Source organism: Ambystoma mexicanum, chromosome 1p (assembly GCF_040938575.1).
Source record: "Ambystoma mexicanum isolate Mex_15411 chromosome 1p, UKY_AmexF1_1, whole genome shotgun sequence".
Lineage (NCBI taxonomy): Eukaryota > Metazoa > Chordata > Amphibia > Caudata > Ambystomatidae > Ambystoma > Ambystoma mexicanum.
This window is the reverse complement of record NC_090921.1, coordinates 791,426,074-791,448,393: the sequence shown is the minus strand read 5'-3', so window position 1 is coordinate 791,448,393 and position 22,320 is coordinate 791,426,074. Positions and strand designations below refer to the sequence as shown.

Genomic DNA, 22,320 nt, shown 5'->3' with positions numbered 1-22,320 from the left:
TGATAAAAGCATCTGCAAAGCACTGTGCTCTAATCCATAAGTTTTAGCATATATGCACACTCCCTTCCAACATGGCCGCCCCTGTTCCCTTGGAGTTGGTAACAGTCGTTGACATCGACATAGTTGAGGGACTATTGTCTATTATGTATTCACACTGTTCAACCCTCTCCCCCTTACGTGATCAAGCGCTCAGTATAGCGCGAAACGCGTTGTTTGCAGGCTGCTGCCCTTAGGCGTCCTGTTGTTGTTCTGTCTTCTATGTGCTGCTATGTGTCGTGCATTTGTTTTTTGCACAATGCTTTTGTTTTTTAACTTACTTAAACATTAAAGACATCAGTAATTTCTATACTGTGTCTGTTTGTTTTTTCCGAACCTTTTTGAACCTGGCATTTATGTTTGTGCCTGCGGGAGTGCGATTCGCTCTTTCCTCCCTTTTCTCTCTATATATATATAAAAAACACAGTCCCTCCCCCTATTTCTGCCACTTTCAATGTTCTACTTACGTCCGTGGCACAGCTCGATTCCCTCAGCATCGACTCTCCCTCAACCGTCAAGTTCGCCTTCGGTCCACCGGGCACCTGCGGGGACCGGACAGGAATTTCGTCAAAGGGGGACCTGTCAACCGTATCTTCTTACATGTGTTTTTGCACGCCATTCTCCACAGGTAGCTCTGCAGTCTTCTGACTAATTGCGGGAGGAGTCAATCGTCCGGAGGTCTGGATCTGGGCCTAGGTCGATTAGACCTGAACCATCCGCACTGCTACTTTGAAGCGTCTCTTGTGCTAGATGGAATTACCAATAAAGATCGCAGACTGAATAACTGGACAGACTCAAAGAATATGGCAAAGTAATACTTTATTCTTCATGTACTAAAGCAGGGCAAACTGGCAGACATCGGACTGATGCTTGTACACTCACAAACTGTATTACACAGAGGTCTTATACCCCAATATGCATCATCTATGATGTCATCCTACATAGCAAACTGTAAAACGTATTGATGGGAGGGCTTGGTTAGGGGAACATGTCTACATATAGAATACATATGGGTTAGTACTTCATTGGCTGCCGCTTACCTGTAGGACATGCCTCAAACTACCTCTAAATACATATAATACTGATTATAGCTGACAAAATGGCAGCAGACTGGTCTATGCAACATTGTATAGCAGGTTGCCCCATAGACCCACCGATTGGTTGGCATTCACACCCAACCTTGGACTTTTGGCTTGGCTAGCAGCACGTAAGCAAAAAGAAACCCAGGTGTTTGAGCCATGTCAGATTATTCCCCACTTTACCAATTAGTCTGACATCTCTCAGAACTACATATCGATCCATGCATCAATGGCGAAGGTATGAGCATGTAGTTCCGTTGGATTAGAATTATGGTCTATGATGAAATATGTGCAGAAAGGATTTTAATCCTTAAGGTTTGGGTAGATTAAGGATAAACTACCATCTTTCTACACCTTGATGGTTAAAACACAGCTATGGAGTAGAGGGTCAAAAATGTTTTTTGAACAAAAAGGCATAGCATTTAACTAATTAAGATAATGTGCCTACATGTGACATCTGAAGAGACTCGGACGCTTTAAGCTGCCAGACTAAGCTTTTTAGCCTACCACTTGGTGTAACGTTTGTGTCATTGTGTACCCTGTATACGTTGTTCAAACCAAAGAGAAAGTCGTAGGACTTCCTTTTGCTTTGATTTACAGAAGCTTAAGTCAGGATTGCATATGATATACGGGTAGAGGACTAAAGAAATAAGGATCCACCCAAGACTGAGTTGAACTGCAATTAGGTAAATAGTTCCTCACTTCAAAATAATAAATAATTAGGAACCCCATGACCGCTGGGAAGGTCTTTAAGTGTATTATCAGTGTTGGGCCATGTAAACATTTTTAATAGGCATATATGTTTTTATTGTTTTTTAGTAAAATTTCAAGCAACTACATGAGAAGAACTTTTCCTATTCTTATACAAGTCCTGAGAAAGACGGGCCTCAGGACCCAGATTAGGGTTTCTAGACAGCACAGAGTCGAAACTACAATAGAGGGTTGTTTGTGAAATTTACCAAGGAGGAATGTCACAGTGGATAGTATCCTCTTAAAACGCCCATAGTGGGACAATTAGTTGTATTTTGCTATTTATAGCAGAAGAATTGAATGTTAGATATTATGTGTACAGTCCTTTATAGTAGAATGATTTAATGGACTTTACTAGCATATTGTTACCTCTAGCAGTATAATTGTATGCTAGATATATACTGCACACATTAATCAATTATTGGCCTTTTTGATACATACACTACTATTATGGAAATTGTAATGAATTGTAATGAAATGTGTTGTTTATTCATTTAACATTGTATTGGTATTTATGATATATATGTATCCCATTTCTTTATTGAAGAGTATCCACTTTTACCTCCCATGTAGTTCGCTGGTCCTCTTTTTTTAATAATGAAGATTTAATAGTGTTTACATGAGGCATCTCTTTTCTGGTTATGGTTATGATATTTATCTCCAGATGCCCATGAAGTAGGGGAAATCCACCTTCCTGGTTTTGATCTCTCATCACTCCAAGCATGAGCCAAAGTTTCCCCATCTGTAGTTGACTGTGTAGCCTGCTCTCTGTTCTAGGACATTTGAGGGAGTATAAGTATATAGTATAAGCACATCACTATCTTCAACCGAGGCTTAATGAATAGCCCTTGTTTTCGACTTCTGAATCTTGTGTGAAGAGACCACAAATGTGCCCATTTCAACCTCTTATTTACTGCTATTTAATTCAATTATGCTGGGTGTCATTATTCCTTTTGGCCTCTAGAGACGCGCTCACTCCATCTTGTAGGAGCTTCATTCACTGTTAATTGTCCAATACTTGGCTCTTGTAAATGTTTTCTTCTTCTTTTAATCTAAGAGAAATATGTCTCACGTTCATGGCTCATCCGTCTGCCTCCCTTTGTGCTCTGCAATTATTCCTTGAAAAAGCATCCTTGATCCCAGGCCAACATAGACTCCTCTTTATTCTGCACACAAGACTGCTTTCCAGCATCTCCTGACTCAGCAGCCCTGATCTGTCTCTGAGGTAGCTGTAATGAATCTTTACTCGAGCCAACGTCCATCTTCCTATCATGGCCATCCTTGCCACGTTATATTTTCCTCTATAGCAAGCTTTTATATGTCTCATCTACCTTGCATTACTGTGTATTTACACTTATCGGTTAGACGGTTACTTTATCTTCTTTTGCATGCGTGATTACTTTATCATTTTGGATATATTTCTATTGTTGCTTCGGTTGCATCGTCACTCATAAGTATTTTCATATTGTTTCAGTATATTCTCATATATCTTCTTCATGACATCACTCTTCCCTCATCAGATTTCACTCAATGTTACATGATGGCCAATGGTAAATGCAGACATCCTTCCACTCTTTCAGTGCGAGGGTACATTTTGTATGGTTGCCTGAGTGCATATCATCTCTTGTTCACTTGATGTGGTATAGCGACAACACAGGGGTCCCACATACAGCTCTTCTCCTGCTGTTTCAGTATGACGGCAGTGAGGGGGCGGGAGTTAGGATAAATGCGCCAACCTGCTCCTCTACACAGGCATGACAGGGTACAATAATTAAAAGAGGGAACACACAAGCTATGAAACAAATGGAAAGGGGAAATAACCTTTCAAGAACAAAATGATTCGAAACTAACCTTTAAGACATGTTATTGGGGAATCACCTCAACCTGGGGAAGTGTAGGAAAGAAAATAGATCAGGATACTGACCAGAAAGTATAGAGTGGGGGGCAGGAGCCCATGAGATGCAGCTTACTGACATTTATATCCTAAACAAGGAGCGGCACCTGACTAAGACGACATACTAAGTCTGCTGAGGGTTACATCTCAACCACTTCTTGAGATCAGACCATGTGGGAGAGCATAACGACTGCCAAGGGCTATATTTTAATCACTAGCTGAAATCAGCCCAAAAAGCAAAGCGAAAAATCATCTGAGGGGTGTATATTGTAGCGGAGGCATGGTTTCACAAGTATGACACTGACACAAAAGGTACAATTTGTCAAAACCTTTATTAAAGTTTTGGGGTTTGGAAAAACTGGGATGGGAGTAGTCTCGACCATCAAATGTTAAATAAACCAGTCCTAGTGAAGTTCATCAAATCAAAATTACCTATGCTAACAAAACCTAACGCCTGCCCTATCTCTTGTATAGAAAAGTATATACAGGAGATTATGTATATAAAGGAAAATCAGTGTTCAAAAGAATAAATGTGGTTGAATCAGCTCTCCTCCCCACGTTAGACCACACAGAAGAAGGCGGTCCCTGTAGGCAGGATGACACACTGTGACTCAGGTTTATAACACGAAAACAGTTCAAGACTTGGATCGAGGCCCCCCTGGGCTTCCACGCTAAAGTCTCCCTTTCCAGCCTTTCAAACAATGTTCAAAAAAAAGTTCACTCGGGCCCCCCCTCTATCGGGCTCAGACCTTTCACAACAAATTTCAACAATACTTGCAGGGGGCTCCCTTGACCAAACTTATTACACTTCGGGTCTCCCTCAATCGGGCTCAGACCGCTTTCGGATGTCGAAGAGAAGACTTTCAAATGTGCGTGGCTTTCTTTACAGACCTCCGCAGGACCATTTCGACTCCAGTTCAATGTCCAGCTTTTTACTCTCCCTTTCTCTCAGGGTTAATTTTGGCTTACTTCGCTTTTGGAGTTCCTTCACGTTATCGCTAAAAACAATGCACCTTTCACATAGACTTTTGAGGCAGCTACTTCCTTTCGTCGGACCACTCCGTTACTCAGTATCACTGATTTCACAGCTGTCCTTACTTCAAAGTTCATTCAAGGGTCTGCCTTTCTTCGCATCTCATTCCCACGCGTGCAGCCTTCACTTGTGATATAATGCTGGCAATTCAATCTTTTTTTAACACACACGGGTCTCTCAGGTCGCTTGCCAAATCACCGGCTGTGTGCGTTTCTTTCTTGGTTTTACAATTTCCAATTCACGAGTCAAGGTTAGTACCTCAGGCTTGGCCTCACCACCCCAACTCTGCCATTCAACCGGGAGGGTCGCTGGCATCCTTGAAACACAATGCAGCCTTCTGATTTGGGATCTGGCATTCTCCTCTTGTCTTTCGCTGCCTGTTTGCGGCAACAACCTCCTGTAGGGAACTCCTGAGGTTTTCGACTCGCTGCTCTCGTCCTTTGGTCTGTCGCTCTGCTCCAGGAGGTTTGCCTTCGTCCTGGAAGTTCTGCTCGTACTCGTGTTCCACCTTGCTCCGAGTGTGTCTCTAGGTTCTGCCTTTTATCCGAATGAGGAAAGCTAATTGGTATCCGGTGTATGAACATGTCCAGTATGATGTATAAGAGTTAGTCTTGTTACTCTCAGTCACTCTCTTCCTCGGCCCAGTGTTTGTGTGGAAAGGGGGGCAGGGTGGAGTTGGGACATCGGAGAATCCTGAAAAATAGGATGGGTTAGGTGTACGACAAAGGGGGGAATTCCACATCTCACCATCGGATGCCTCACTACCACCCCCGAAGATCCCTCATCTAGGTGATCCTCACGCACTGGTCCACCCCAGGAACTGGATCCAAAAGCGATGGCCATGTCCTGGCCACCTGGATGACCAGTCCATTCGGACTAGCAGGTGAGACACCCTTTGGTTTCTCACACTATATATATTTTGTGTCATTCCCCTAGATCTCATAGGGCACTCTCCTAGACCTTCTGCAAAAGTGGCAACAGGTGCCAAGAGAAGAGCTGGATGCTCCGACCCAAAGATTATGCAAATCGACCAAGTGAGGTATTCTCATTAGGTAAGGAACTCTGATAATGGGCAATGGGCCTCATTACACGGTAGGCGGTAGGGACATACCGTTACCGGTAAGGGATTACCGGTATCGGTAAATCCCCTCCCCAATTACGACCCGGACATACCGCTATTAGCGGCATCGCTAAGTACGGTGGCACTATTAGCGGCAAGTCCGTGAGCGCGCGCCCCCTCAGACTGGAAATAGCGGCATAGCGCTAATATCACGGCATCACGAGCCATGCGTACATGGCAATACCGGCATGTAGTAGACCCAAAAACCCCTTACCGGCAAGGCGCTAATACCGGCATCGCGAACCACACGTTAAAAGAGCACAGCAGAGTTCCCACCTGCCACAGGTGGACAAAATCAGCACAGGTGGAGGCAATGGAGACTGGCAGCACAAAAGAGCACACCACACCCCTTCCCACACCCATTCCCACACCAAGATGGATGCAATACTAGCAGCATTACATGGGCTAGAGGACATGATTGCAGTGCAGCAGCTACAACAACAGGCAGCACAGAGGAGACGCAGGAGGAGGAGGAGGAGGAGGAGGGCAAGACAGGCGCAGCAAGCACCACCAGTGCACCTAGTGATACCACAGAGGCAGCCACCAATTCCCAGGATCAGAGCCAGTCCAGTCAACCTAACCCCTGAGCAGATACACACCCTGTACCGTCTGGACTGGGATACCATCACCACCATTGTAGACATGATATACAACGACATTGTGAGTCTCATTGACATCCGTACTGCCATCCCCCCTCTACTGAAGGTTGTAACAGAGCTCCACTTCTTGGCCACAGGCACCTACCAGCATACGGTAGGTCAGATGCATGGCATATCAAAACCAGTATTCTCACGCACACTGAACCAGGTGCTCGATGCCCTCCTGAAGCACACAAGTCAACACATATACATGCCACTGACTGCCCAGGAGATCTCCAACACCAAAGTTGGCTTCCATTCACTGGCAGGCATCCCAAGTTGCATCGGGGCCATCGACTGTACCCATGTTGAACTGGTGGTCCCACATGCCAATGAGGTAGTGTACCATAACAGAAAGCAATACCACTCCATCAACGTCCAAATGGTATGTGACTCCAACAAGATCATCACACATTGCTGTGCCCGATATCCCGGATCAACCCATGATGCAATGGTCCTGCGGAACTCGACAATACCACGATACATGGAGCGACATGCTGGACAACGTTCGTGGCTACTTGGTGAGTAGCAGGCCAACCACATGTCAGTGTGATGTGGATTGTGAGTGGGGGGGGAGATGCATACTCCAACTGGGCGTGATTGGGGGTGGGGGAGATGCATACTCCAACTGGGCGTGATTGGGGGGGGAGATGCATACTCCAACTGGGCGTGATTGGGGGGGAGATGCATACTCCAACTGGGCGTGATTGGGGGGGGAAGATGCATACTCCAACTGGGTGTGATTGGGGGGGGGGAGATGCATACTCCAACTGGGCGTGAACTGGTATCAGGAGAAGAATGGACATACATATTTGCATCACTGTACAGTGAGGCAGCCACAATGGACCAGACACAAAACCACATGCTGGAAGTGAGTGCCACGACAAACATATCAATCCATTACGCCAAACAGGCCATTCCAAACAACATGCACACCGCACAACACACCATTCCCCCCATTACACAAATCAGCAACATGCATATCAAAATCACATCTGAAATGTACGCTGAACAACATCAGAAATGGTCCGCGCACATGAGTGCATACAAATGGATCCCCTGTAGCCATTGTAGTGAGCCACACCCGTACCCCACCACTGAATTGCCATTGAACAGCATGGGGACATCAACTAAGGAATGGCAGTGTACTAGCAGTGTGGCACTAACGTTGCCAGGGCCAGGAAACACAAATTACTTAAACTCAGGCGGGACATGGCAATCCCTGCCGTATGCATGCATGGTGCATGTCCACTTGCAAGGACCACCTCACCTTCCCACATTGCAGTTACCCTGATTGCCATGCGTGCTTGGATCAGTGGATGTCGTTGAAAATGCTATGTTTGTTTGTGTGATATGTGCACGCTCCACATTATGTAGACACTTACACATACCCATTGTTGCACCCATGCAGGTGATGCAGGTTATCCCCTGAAGAGGTGGCTCCTTACCCCTGTGCGGAACCCACAGAACAGGCACGAAGAGGAATACAATCATGCACACACCCGTACCCGCGTGGTGATCGAGCAGACATTCGGCCTATTGAAGGAACGCTTCCGGTGCCTCAGCAGGTTGGGCGGGGCACTCCTGTACGGGCATGAGAAGGTGGCCAAGATCACCATGGCATGTGTCATGCTTCACAATATGTGTATCAGACGGAATGTGCCAATGCCCCCTGACATTGAACTGCGACCACCGTCTGAGGATGATGACGGGGATGAGGATGGAGGAGAGGGGGCTGCAGGTCATGCAGGTGGCGATGCCCATGAGGGACGTGCTGTGCGGTAGCACCTGATAGACCATTGTTTCTGATGCACATGGATTAGGAGGGTGCAATTGATGTTGAGCTCAGGGCACGGGGTGAATGGAGGACATTAACACAGTGCACCCTTCAACAATAAAGCACACATACACAATAATCAATGTCCAGTCATGTGATTATCCATGCCATTACGTGTGTATTGAGCATTATGCCATTCAAACGTGCATGTACCCTCCACCCCAAACACCCTCACCCCCCTCCCCCCACAACTCCCCCAAACACCCTCCCCCCTCCCCCCACAACTCCCCCAAACACCCTCAACCCCCTCCCCCCACAACTCCCCCAAACACCCTCACCCCCCTCCCCCCACAACTCCACCAAACATGGTGTGCACATCAGTGCTGCATTAGTCTCCAAGTGTCAACAGGGACAGGCTGGCCCTACTTCCCTCCTCCACTACCACCATTGGGGGGTTGTGAGTCTGACCGCCGCAAGGACCGGCTGGACCTGCGCAGGATGGTTGTTTGGTCGGAGCTAGTAGACGAGGGGGTGGCTGGTTGATCTGCTCCCTGTGTGTGACGCATGCTCTCCATCGCCTCAGCAATGCGCGTTAGGACCTGCCTCACAGCGGCCATCTCGTCACATAGGCGCGTCGTGTTGCTGTCCATGGCAGCTTTCATGTCCCTTGATAACCCCCGGATCTCCTCCCTGGTCGAGGCAGCCTCGCTCACTTGCCGGGCAACCAGGGCATTGAGCTCCTCCTGGCGCTGTCGTATCAGGCTCATGCTGTCGTCTGCGGCCCTGCCCCTGTTACTCCTCGGCGCAGCTTGCTGCATGTGGCCGACATCAGGTGAGCTCGCCACGGGACTGAATGACCCATCCATTAAATCTCCGGCATGCACCTCATGGATGCTGCCATTGGATGTGTTGCATGGGCTGTGGAGTGGGGACAGCTGGGTGCTGGGTGTACGCTGCCCTTCCGGTGTCGGACATGGGTCGTCACTCATAGGTGCCGTGGCTGCTGCTTCCCCGACGGAGCTATTGGCTGCGGACTGCGTGCCTTCTGGCACTGGCTCCTGAGTGGTGGGGGTGGGTGGTGGGGGTGCTACCACAGTGTCGGATGGCATTTCGACCCTTGGTGTGGTCGGTGCGTGTGTGGCTTTTGAACGCTGGGCCACTCCAGATATCCCAGTGCCCCTCGATGTACTGGGTCTGGTGCCTGCATCCTTTCCCTTGGCCTACTTTTTGGGTGGTGGGGCCTGCGTTGCAGAGTCCAGCTCCTCACTGTCAGAATGTGACCCTGTGGGGGAGCAGGACAGGGATAGCATCAGTGATGGGTCAACGTGCATCATGCATATGTTGTTGTTGCTGCAGTTCTTTGGATTTGGACATCTAGTTTGGGCATGCAGGTTGTTGGCCAGATGGGTGGGTCATCCGGACATGAGTCAGGGTGACACGTGTGTGAGGTGCTGCATGCATGTGGTTGTGTGGGGATGTGCACGGCATATATGCAGGGTTGTGTACATGTGTGTGTGATGACCCCATCCGTTAGCTAATTCCCATTTCACATTTGGGGGAGGGACTCATGCTTTGCATTGCAGTGTTTTGCGTGGTCACTCACCTCCGTCTGACGTTGTTGCCACACCACACTCCATTCGGCCCACTCCCTCGATGGATTCTATGCCAATGGTGCTGGCACATGTCTCCTCCGACTCCTGCATCTTCATCGGGGATCCTCCTCCGCCTCCTGTGCCCATGGCCAGATTCCTGTTGGCCGATAAAATGTTGCGTACACGGAGGCGCAGATCATCCCACCGCTTGCGCACGTCCTTTACGGTGCGGGGGGTGGAGCCCACCGCACTGACTTTCTGCGCCACCTCAGCCCAGATCTCCTTTTTTCTCAGGAGTGCAGGGCGCCGCATGTCGCTAGCAAACACTACGTCTGCATTTGCAGCCAGGGTGTCTGCCAGCATTTTCAATTCCTCGTTTGAGAAGCGTTCTTTGCGCTGGCACACATCGGCTTTCTTTAGGGCCTTGGGCATTGTTTGTTCTTGTGGGAAGTGGTTTTGCCAGTTGTGGTGTTGCTGCAGATCCTGAGTGCAGGGGATGGCAATGGATTGTGTTTTTAAAGATGGCCGCCGGGCTCTTTCCCGTTCCTGTGCGATGACGCTATTTCCGGTTCCGGTGTTTTACGGTGACCGCTAATAGCAGTGACCGCTAACAGCGGTGACCGCTAATAGCGGTGACCGCTAATAGCATGCAGCATGAGGGCGGAGGTGCTAACAGCACTTTGGTCGGAGCCGGAAAGGTGCTTTTGCGCCATGGCGGTAGGGTCATTTACCGGCATGGCCCTATGCGCGTGTCCGCTTACTCGTAATGGAACGCTATTAGCGGTCTCCTGCGATGGCGGACACGCTAATAGCGCCATGACGGTAAATCGCATTTTTTACCGCCTACCGTGTAATGAGGCCCAATGTGTGGTTTAACCGATCCGTACACTGTTATTGAGCTTGTTCTGATAGATAATCCTATTTAACTGTGGAAAGCCACCTTATTCTCATAGGAATTCCTTCCAGTCCCATCCGGATAACGCTAATAAAGGTTAAGACATTTCTGACCTGCATTTTCTGTTGGGCCTCCCATCACAGCAACCAACCCACATGGAGGCGATGTGCAGAAGTAATTGTAGTTCGCAAGAGGTTTAAGAGCATGGGTAATAAAGTTGAGAATCTTGTCAAAAGTAAACAAGCATTGGCAAAGCCAACAGTTTGAGATTTTGGTTAGGTATGGGATAGGCATTTGCTAGGCACTGATGTAATGGTACTACCTAGACATAAGATTACAACAGCAGGAAAATGAAGTGATTACGTAGCAGATGTCGAACTAATACGTCAATTCAAAATGGTTGGCTTTGTCGTTGCTTGTTTTTAACAGAACTTCTGTGCATGGAAGAGATATACATCAAGTGGCTGAAGGCAAACTTGCTTAAGACATTTATATTACACCAGTAGCCATTTACAGCTGCAATTAACTCCCAGCAGACAACTTAGCAATAACATTTGCAAGCAAAAGTTAGATGTTATTTGTTGATAAATAGAGCTCAAAAGAGATCCGAGGAGGTTGTGTTTTGGGCAGGAGGTGCAGATAGTGGGTGGGAATGGCCATAGGTATTAGCATGGTCATTGGCAGTCAATGGGTGGGTAAATAACCAAACACCACCCACAAGCTGTGTGTCCCGCCTCCTGTGTCATATCCCTGCTACCTGTACTCCAATGCAATAGTTTCAGCTTACAAGTGGCACTTAAGCAACACCTAACAGCCCAAACTAAAATGGTGTAGGGAGTGCACTGAATAGTACATTTAGCACCCGGCTGAACACTGCATATTTTGTCAAGTATTCAGCCGAATATGAAGCTGAATAATTATTTTATTTAACTAATCGTGGTTCAGACATGAAAAACACATTTAAAAAATAAAATGGAAGCACTATTTTAGATGCATCCCAGGAACAAACTGTGCTCACCTCTCATTCATTCTCACCACTCCTTCTCTCCAATGTGCAAACGTATGCACCTTAGTCTTATATTTAATGTTTATTTCTCTTCATTTGAATCAACATATCATCCTTGTTGAAAACATATAAATCTGAAAAGGACACATTACCAAAGAAAGCATGGACCAGATGCCTTTTGAGTTTAGTGCGCTTTACAAATGTAATGTAAAAAAAACAAATGTTGCATAGCAAATCCAGTGGTGCACTGAATGCCAGAATTCATAAATGCAAGGGTTGAACAAATGCAATGGATATTGCAATTTTCAAATTACACTGTGAATCATGCAAAATGCAATCTATTGAGATTTTCAAGGCACCTTAGTTGGAAAGTGTGTTGCGAATGTTTCTCGCAGCTAAGTAAAATTGTATAAATGCCTGCTCTCACATGTCACGAATAGAGAGTATATGAGGTGAAAGATTTCCATGACCCTACTATTTCTGAAGCCACGGCCCCCTCCAGCATAGGCCAAATGAACAAAAAGAGTCTACCAGAACGGATGTTGGATCAAAGCCAGACATGTGAGTGAATCTTCTCAAATGCCTGTTGGACACTCGCTCAATTTCAGCAAATCTCTATCCACTTATCCCACTTCCTTTCCACCAGACTACAGGAACAAAGCTCTGTGGATTTTTCGATGCCTCTCCCTCTTTAACTCTTTACCACACAAGACCAGTATATACTGTGTTTTCTATCCTTCTCTTTTTTGTTCGGGCACACTGGCCTGTAACCAACGTTTCCGAGCACGGTTGGCGTAGAAGAGGCAACCGACTTGTTGGGATGTGATTTCATTTTCAAACACACTCCTGTCCTACCGCTTGCACAAACAGAGCTTAGCTCTTTGACTATGTCCCATACAAAAATAGTCCTCACACCTATCTCCCTATACTCCATCAGGTAGACTGGCTTACAGGAGAACTGGAGAGATGTCCTTACATGAAGTTCCTCAGAGAGGCCTCTTGGTTGGAGGCATGTAACTCTGCCTGACATACGACTGCCTTACGTAGCCCTGCTAGTCCCCACTATCTGTTTTGAACTTTTCAAATTTCTCAATAGGTAGTTCCCAAACGAACAAAATGTCTTCAACTCTCAATTAATCCTCAACACTCCTCCTCTCCACTATACAAACATATGCACTTTCGTCTTATATTTAATCAGAAATGGTGTTAGACAGTGGGCCTCATTACAAGTAGGGCGCAAAGGGATACCGGGCACCGGTAATGACACCGGTGCTGGTAATCCCTTTGCGCCCTACTACGAGTTCCCTTCGCGGGTCCTTGCTTAACACCTGCGTTTAGAAGGCGTTAAGGACGGGACCCGCAAACGGACACCGGGGTTAATAACGGTACTGAAATTTACGGTACCATTATTGGTGCCTTCCCATTGAGTTCTATGGCGGCTCAAATGGGAATGGGGAATGGTTCCCGGAATGGGGATTTACTAGTCCCGCAAAGGTCGGAATGACATGGTAAGTCCCCATTCCAGGAACACAGACCCGGAATGCGGTAAGGGGGTAGCCATGGCGCTAATAGCGCCATGGCTACCTTCCCTCTCTTAATGAGGCACAATGTTTAATTCCACTGCCTTCTGCAATCATCCCTCCATATTAGCATATCTTAGTTGTTCTATTGCATTCAAATAAAAAAATAAAACATTTGGTGAAGCAATTATGCCAAAGAGCCATTTTTCGGATGGAAGTCAGCTAATATTTACTCGAAGCTGGACTTCAGTAAAGGGGTGTAAAGTAGAATCTTGGTAGAGTGGAAAGTGAGGAAAGGGCAAATTTTGCAGGTGTTCAGGAGGTTGGGTCTGGTGCAAGGTAGAAGTGATACATTGTTGTACTTTCAGATTGTGGGCCTCATTCCTAGTCGGCGGTAAGGGGTTAACGGCGCCGGTAAGGATGCTGGTGCCGTTAACCCCTTACCGCCGCATTCCGAGGTCCTTTTAGCAAGTTCCGCTAGTCGCTAAAGGACCAGGGAGCTAATAACGGGCCTGTTACTAACAGGCCCGTTATTAGCTCCCTCCCCATTCCCATTGAGCCCTATAGGGGCTCGAATGGGGATGGGTTTTTTGAATGAGGACTTACTGGGTCCTCCAAGGTTGGAATGGCCCAGTAATTCCTCATTCAAGGAATTCATACCAGAGTTTGGAGGCAGCCATGGCGCTAATAGCACCATGGCTACCTCCAAACTCGTAATGAGGCCCAGTGTGTCTACTCTGATACATTTACCCCTTGGTGAGCCAAATAGGTCCCCCAAGTTGAGGGCAATGGTGGATGGAGTGAGGGTGTCAAGTGGGAAGTAAATGGAAGAGGGAAAAGGGGCATTTGTTGAAGGATGGAGATAGATTACCTAATTTTGAGTTGGCTTCAGCATCAGCCAACGGATCCGCATCCTGTGTTCAATAGGGGTCCTGAACTTGGGGATGCAGGAGGAAAGCTCTGTGATGAAAGAGGAGAACAATATTTTGGCAAATAGGTGATATGAGGATACGAAAGAGGAGAGGCGTTTGCAAAGGTGTGATATCTAGAGGATGAAAATGTAACAGCCAAAGACAAACACACATTCCGGGAGACAGATAAGGAGTGACCAGATAAGTAGGAGGCAGTCCATGCAAGGGAAATGGCCTGGAAGCCAAGGTGTGAGCAGTCATGGGGAGAGAGATGGTTGACGGCAATGAATGTTGTATAGGCTAAGGTGGATGAAGAAAGAGAACGGTCCAAGTGGCAGCCAGTACCTAGAAAGTTAAAGTAATAGTTGCATTCAATACCTACTACGAAATCCACACTGGAGGGTATTGCTGGTATGTGGTAATATGGTTGAACACTGCTGGCTCGCAGATTTTAGAGTAGCAAGGGAGGAGAGGGACAGAGCAGTAGTTAGCAGGATTGTTGGGTGTCAGCCATCTATTTTTCCAGGAGGGGAAGGTTGGGCAGATCCCAATGGACAGGAAGAGGTTAAAGAGATGAGATAGGTGATGGGTGCCTGTTTTGTGATGGTCCTGTGTGTAAAGGGATCATCAGGTTGACAGGACAGGTTAGCAGAGCGAAGAATGTGTGCAAGTTCAGAAAAAGTTGTAGCTGACAAAGAAGGTAGTGTGATTGGGGAATAGCGGGGACAAGAACAAAAGGGGAGGAGGGTAAGGAGGATGGTGAGTGTATCCCAGATTTGAGTGATACTAGCGGAGAAATAGCAAGTAATCGGGACAATGAAAGGACAGGATGGAAGAGTAGGCGGGGGAGAATACAAGGGAGGGACTTGGCTAGCTCGCAGGGTAGGATTGGAGAGAAGAGATTAAGTTAGTGTAGTAGGCTGAGTTGGCATTATTTTCAATAGCAGAGGAAATGATGCAGAGAGATACATCATAAGCTGTACCGGGAGCCGGTTTTTGTGCTAGCAACTAAGATGAAGTTGCATGTTGTCTCTCAATTGCTGGATTCAAGGAGGAGGTCAAAGTATTTGAAAAAGAGGCTGAGGATGACAGACCAGTGATAGGTGACAATATTGAGAGGAGTTGGAGGAAGATGCTGATCATGAACATATTTAAAAAAGGATGGGACGAAGTAAAATAGGGAGAAGTATTTTAGTTAATGAGAAGACCCACTCATTCACCCTTTTCGAATAGGGAAATGTAGAGATGTAATGGAGAGTCTGTATGCAGGGCTGGAAAGTGTGGCTGAGCTGTGGGGTGAGCCAGGTTCCTGTGCCAGCCATTAATGAGAGTTGGTAAAGGTTAGAGTCAAAGTGATCAGTGACTAAGGAAGTCTTGTTAAAGAGAAGTTAAGTGGAAGGAGAGAGGGATGGGTGCAGGTTTGGTCAGTAGTTATCAGTGTGGACCCACTAAATTTGTCACATCAACATATTTAAGTTGAAAAAGGCCAGTAGTGACCAGCTGATTAATGGTTATCAGACTAGTAGAAACCAACATAGTTTACCTTAAATACACCAATAGTAACTATCCGGTCAGAATTTAAAATGACCAAAGAAACCAATAGGTTAAAAGCTAACAAGGCTGATAACAACCAACAGCTGAAAAATGTATGAATTTCAACGATATTAATAGTTCCCTATGAAATAAACCCCACAAAAAGACTGTACTTGCAACTTTAAAGCTGCATCGATGAGATATAAAACAAGAAGATATGGGTACTTAAACGAGGTCTCATGTGGGAGGCCGGAGGATAAGGCCTAAGGAAACTCCTGCTTACGATTATGGCTCCAGAGGCGGTATATTGAAGATCCCCAAAGACCCAGCCCTACCCTACCTTTGGCCTGGTATTTACATTTTATGAATCCCAGATATAAAGGGCTAGTGAGAGGATGTGGCAGTTAGGAGTCAGATAGAGGAGAGGTAGAGAGAGTGCAGAGTAGGGCGTGGCAGAGAGGGAAGGAGGAAAGGTGAGAGCAGAGAGGAGAATAAAAGGAAGAGTAGAGGGAGCAAAGAGGAGATGGGGAGAATGGAGTGACCGGGTGGTGGTGAGTACGACAAAAGCAGAGGGGAGGGCAGATGGAAAGCAGAAGGAGTGGAAATTAGGAGATGCGAAAGAGGAAGTAAGGAGAGGAGAAGGAGGATTGAAGAGAGAGAACGGCTAGATGTACAATGAAGGACAACATAAGCAAGAAGAAGGGAAGGAGGAAGTAAAATGTCTAACATGAGAGGAAGAAGAGGGAGGGAAGAGCATCAGAATAAAGAGCACGTGGCAGCAGAGCATGACAAAAAGAGGATGAAAGGGTAAGGAATGAGTGTGGAAAGGGAGAGATCAAAAGAAGGAGACAGACCAGGTGGATGCAGCATAATACCTTGAGGAGGAGGGTGGAAAGTTAAACTTGTGAAGGAAGGGCAACAAAATGCACTCCTTATTAGTTTGGTGTGAATGCAGGGTGATGTTTTGACCAAGTCTGTGGCATTGATTTTTAAAATAATTTTTCTGCGGATTTCTACATTATATATGACTTTGTTACTTTACAATTGTGTTTTTGAGCTAGCCCTTTTTGGTTTGTTTAGTTATTTTGTGTGTTAGGGTTACATTTTATATAACCTGAAGGTGTCCCACCACGCTAGTCCCCGGGGATCTGTTATCCAGGTGGCTAGGACACTGCCGTTGCTGTTGGATCCAGTTCCTGGGGGTGGACCAGTGCGGGAGGATCGCCTGGATGGGGGGTCCTCGGGGAGTGGAAATGGGACACCGAAGGGTGAGACGCGGTAGCCCCTTCCCTATAACACCTTTTCCTCATCCTACCCTGTAGAATATTCAGAAGCTCTACCCTCCCCCTTTTCCGAAACAAACCCTTTCTTACACCACGAAAGACAATGGACTAACACCAGGGTCGTTTACCTGACATGTCCCAACACCAGGGTCAGGCAGAGTCGGGCAATTGACAATAATCACATATACCTGACGGCCCCTTCTCTTTTCCACAGGTATGAAAGGTGGAGCACAAGAGCACACTTGGAGCAAGGCAGACAGCACAGCGAGACAGCTATTCCAGGACAGCAGTTCAAGAGGAGGAGAAAGGCGGTGATAAGCGAAAGGACGACAAGGAGGGAAGTGCCCTTGCCCTTTCCGACCCAGACCTGCAAGGCTTCCGTGAAAGGAACATTAAGGCTGGGAACAACAGCTAGCTTGTGGTTTAGCAGATGTCAACGGTGCACAGAGCCCTCCTTCACTGATAACCAAGTCAGGGAGAGATGCTTGCTACCGTGGTACCATCTTTGACTCCAGAGACAAGAAATACCAAGCAGTTCATCACAACCGGTGAGTCGGAGGGAGAACCGATAGTACACAGAACTGTTTCGAACAAAGGTTGCAAATGGCAACATAATGTAAACTGAAAGAACAAAGACTTTGTGTGTTACTTGAAACAATCCAGGGAGACATGGGCGCTCATTCGAAAAGCTATGGCCGGTCCCCGTTTGTTAAAACTACAGATCCCAGATGGCCCTAGGAGAGCCGACGCAAGAGGTCAAAGTGGTCCTACAAGGGATGAGTAAAAACCCCTTGTATAATTGAAAGTCTTTGACCCATGACCAAGAAGAAAAAGGTAAGCGTGAACTCGACGGAGGGATGCCAAGAGAAAGTTAGGGGACGGGAACCCCGCTTTCTGATTAGATTGTGTTAGAATGGCTATGTGAAGAAGAAAGCTAAGGGAGGTGAATCCTGTACTGTGATAAAACCAAGGGTAGGGAAAGGGAAGTGAACCCCACCTTGAGATAAAACCCAATTGAACTGTATTGTTTGGCAAATGTGAACTCGACCAAGGGATGCCTGGGAATAAGGGTGAACAGTAACACACCCGTGAACATTGTGGTGACAAATGTGAACCCGACCGAGGGATGTCCACAGTGAGTGATTTGTCATAGTGAACCCGGCTGAGGGAGGTCCACGTTGCAAGAAGAATCGGATACTGGTTGAGGGGGATCCAAGGGTGAAGAGAGATCGTCCCACGTGAAGATTTATTGAAGATACTTTTTTTGTTTGTTGTTGATGGTCCATCAGGCTTTCTAAGGCAAGAGACTTTGTAGAAAAGAGACTTGACACCAGAAGAGCCTAGTATCGTTGCAAGGAACTATAACCTTGTGCTGGCGAGGCCTGAAAATGTGCTGTGCTCAGGAGTCCCGTCTTGTCCCGTGCTTAAAACGTGGGGAAGAGAGACCCCAGCCATACCATCCTGACTTATTATTTGGTGAACTCTTCTTTCTTTTCTGGTGAACATTATCCCACACTATTTTGTAATTTAGAGGTAAGGACTGACAATAGTCTTTTTTTTTTACTATAGGCCCTTTTTATTTGACAAGACACCATTAGGACGGCCTTATTATTATTTGATGGTCGTAGCTTGCTCCCATCTTAGATTTAGATTTAGATTAGGCGTTTTTCTCACCCATTCATACAGTTTAATAAACACTCTTGAACTATAGTTACTTGTTTCTGTCTTTACTGTTGCCACCATGAGTTCTTTACATTAATAATTGGTGCATTTTAACAAAGGGATAAATGAATTATTGTATTAATAATTGACATTGTATTTTTACTCAAATAAAAGGTAATCAGAATAACAGGAAAGAGCATTTTGATGTACGCTACAGTCCTTCCCATCTTGGGCTTAAAACAATATCCTGAGTTGGTAGAGGATGGGGCATGACAGAAAAGAACCCAAAGACATTAGGCCAAAACCAAGAGTGGTAATTTAACAGTAAAGATGAAAGGTTGGTGGAAGCTATAAAACAGTGGGGTCCAACTACCTCAGAAGTGCTGACACCCGGACGACTATGATCTGCAGAAATTCTGTGCTACTGAAAGAAAACCTGCCCATGCTGGCTTCACCCATGTAGGCACATATCCCCACGTAGTAACACTCATCAGGTAGTGCCGGTAATGATAGTATATATGCCATGCCACAAAAAGAATCATGTCCTTGCTGATTGTGCCCATGTAGGCCAGTATCCCCAACTAAGAACACTCGTCAGGCTAATTTTGACCAGAATCCTAGTGGAAATGCCTGCCACTGAAAGAAAACCGGTCTATTCTGGCTGCACATATGTTGACCAGAATCCCCACATAAGAACATTCACCAGGTCAGCTTTGCCAATAATGAAAGTAAAAATACCATGCCACTGAAAGAAAACATGTCCCTGCTGTCTGTGCCCATGTAAGAATACTCATCAGGTTGGTCTTGCCCATATTGCCAGTAATAATGCAATGCCACTTCAAGAAAACACCTCTCTGTGGGCCGTGCACCCGAAGGCCAGTAGCCCACCGCAAGAACATTAAGTTGGACCTTGTCAATATCCCCTCCCCACTCCTACGTGCGATCACCAGTCTCCTTCACCACACACACACACATTCATGCAGAATCAACCTTCACACAGTATTTACATATACACCACTACACAACAACATACACACTGCACTCTCATACACACACTCACATGTGTACTCAGACAGACACAACCCCTGTCATGCACACATACATACATAGAATTATTTTGTCTTTTTCTTACTTGCGTATTCTGATCTTCCGCAGCTCAGGACATTTGTACCGCCAAAGGCTACTCCACATGGTCCCCACATGCACACTGGTGTAAGCCAGGAATCAGGGGGAGGTTTCAATCAACACCTCAGCTTCCCTGGTTCCTAACTTATGCATAGTAATGGAGCATGTTACAATGAATGCGCCAGGTTATCCGGACACACTAGGATGTGCTAGGCCATCCCCTACACACTTTTGGGCCTTCAGCTACCCTCATGCATGTCCAATGGGCATTCTAGGCTGGAGAAGCAAAACATCCCCAGCCGTGCATGACCCTTTGGGCACGTGCATCTGAGGTACTCTAAACCAGGTGAAACCGTGCTTTCCTAACAATGCCAGTCATGGGGAGTACCCTCCGCTGCTTGCTGCAACTGAGGGAACACTCGGGGCTTTCACTAGGCTGGCTTGGCTGCTCCATAGTGGGTGGTGGGTCGACACCTTGTCTCTCGTTATTGATGAGCTGCCACTGCTGGGCCATCATCATTGGAAGACAGTCACCACTCTTGAGGCCCTTATTTTGTTTAGCCATTGATTTAGGATTTCTTCTTATGATTTCTATGGGGCATTACACAAGGTATCGAGAAGGCATCTGGGGCAGATGGAACACAAACAAGGAGAAAACATCCACCTTTCAGAGGAAGAAAAAAATGATTAGCGAATCCAAGCAAAAGAAGCAATTATAAAAAGAGGTGAGTTTTCAATTCCCAAAGAACTTAAGAAGCAGAGTTGTGGATGGTGGGAGATTAGTCCAGAGGCGAGGGCACAGAAAGGAAAAACGTCTGTCACCACTAGCAGAGTAGCGAGTACAGAGAATGTATAACACATTTTGACTTTCGGATTGGAAAGACAGTGCAGTCAGATGAGGCTTGAGTTTTATTAATTCTTTATTTTCAATTTTACGAAAAACAACACTACAAACAAACAGTGCAGTCCATACCCCATTATGCAAATCCACCCTCCAAGCCCCATATAAAGTTAACCGGATGTCAGCGCCACACCAAAGTCATTGTCTGTGCCCACGAATCACTATCAACTAGCGTGGAGGCCCCAACGTGTTGAGTTGAGAGGATGTTTGAGTTCTCTCATCTTTTGCTCCCGGGGATGTATTGTATACTTAGATGCAGCTTGATTTTTTAACAAAGATATTTAAGTGCCAATCCATGGATTCATTTAGAAACAAGACAAAGAGTTTTTAAAAGTTGTCTCCTCCCCGGCTTCGTCCCCTGGGCGCTGCCATTTTGCGCACTTCGTGCATGCGCGGGCAGTGGCGTCGCCAGGAATCAAATTTAGGAGGGGCACAGAGGGGGCTAAAGACAGAAGTAGGGGGGCACAGACAAATGTAAGGGGAGAACATGGTCACTGCTCGTTTTAGGTAGGGGGGCACATGGTTTCACAGGGGGGGGGCCCTGGCTCCCCCAGGACCCTCCTAGCGACGCCACTGTGCGCGGGAGACCAGCAGCTGGTTTCTGCGCATGCGCTGTTCATGCTGCTTGTTGCGGTTGCCATGGCAGCCAAGGGAAAGCTGTTAAGCCTCGGTGTGAACTGAAAGCAATATAAGGAAACTAGACACTGCAAACCATGCATCGCAGCTGTCCCTGCTTGTGGAATACTGAGGCTCTGTTCTCTGTTCTCCTGTTACCTTGAGCCTACCCTCTGCTTTCCTGTGGTCAGCCTGCCTCTTACCTCCTCCTGGCTCCTCTTCTCTGAGTCTGGCTGTGCTCCTTGTTTCTTCTCTCTTGCTTCTTTCTGCCTACTTACTCTGTACCTTTCTGGGGCACCCACGCCAGGGATTGGACTGTTCTGGCACCACATTGATATTGTGGGTGGTCCTTCCTGTGGTGCTGGGAGAGTACTCCTGGCTTCTGGCTGAGTCTTCATCCTCAGACCAGGGAATGGGGATGAGCTTCTGAATCATACAACAGCCGGACCATGGAGCACTGGAGCCGTGGGTAACCTGGATCACAGAAGATCAAGACACACAGGTATTCGGGATTCCCAGGGGGTTCACCTCGACACAACATTTACCTGGGAACCCCACTAGCCCACAAGTGGTCGGATCCTTTTCCAGGGTACAACTCAAGGCACTAGCATCCTGGGTTGTGATGAAAAGCCAAGACGACATGAAGTTCAATGCAAAGCTGGGCAGAGCCGGACTAAAAACAAGTAAGGCAGAACCTGGGACAGAATGTCGTCTGACGTGAGGGTGAACTAGCCTGAGCTTTTAACATTTATTAATATATGATGCTGCTAATTATGCCTTTGAAACTGAGCTCTGCTAATCAGTTTCACTTCCAAAAAAGGGCCATATTGAAATGTTTAGTGCAAACATGAAACTCAGCTGAGTGTCATGTGCATTCCTGCAAACAGCCGATGGAACCCAAATGTTTAACAGCCAAGGACTGCATTTACCCATGGCCAGCCAAGTCCCAA

The 22,320-nt window shown here is 46.7% G+C and overlaps 1 protein-coding gene across 1 annotated transcript in view; it reads right to left on the bottom strand.

The window, feature by feature from the left end:
* Positions 1-684: 684 nt before the first annotated feature.
* Positions 685-22,320, bottom strand: part of LOC138512237 (cytochrome P450 2B1-like) — a 173,136-nt gene continuing 151,500 nt past the window's right edge. The window contains exon 11 of the mRNA XM_069627679.1: positions 685-782. Coding sequence (XP_069483780.1) covers positions 685-782 — 98 coding nt within the window. The remainder of the gene's footprint in view (positions 783-22,320) is intronic.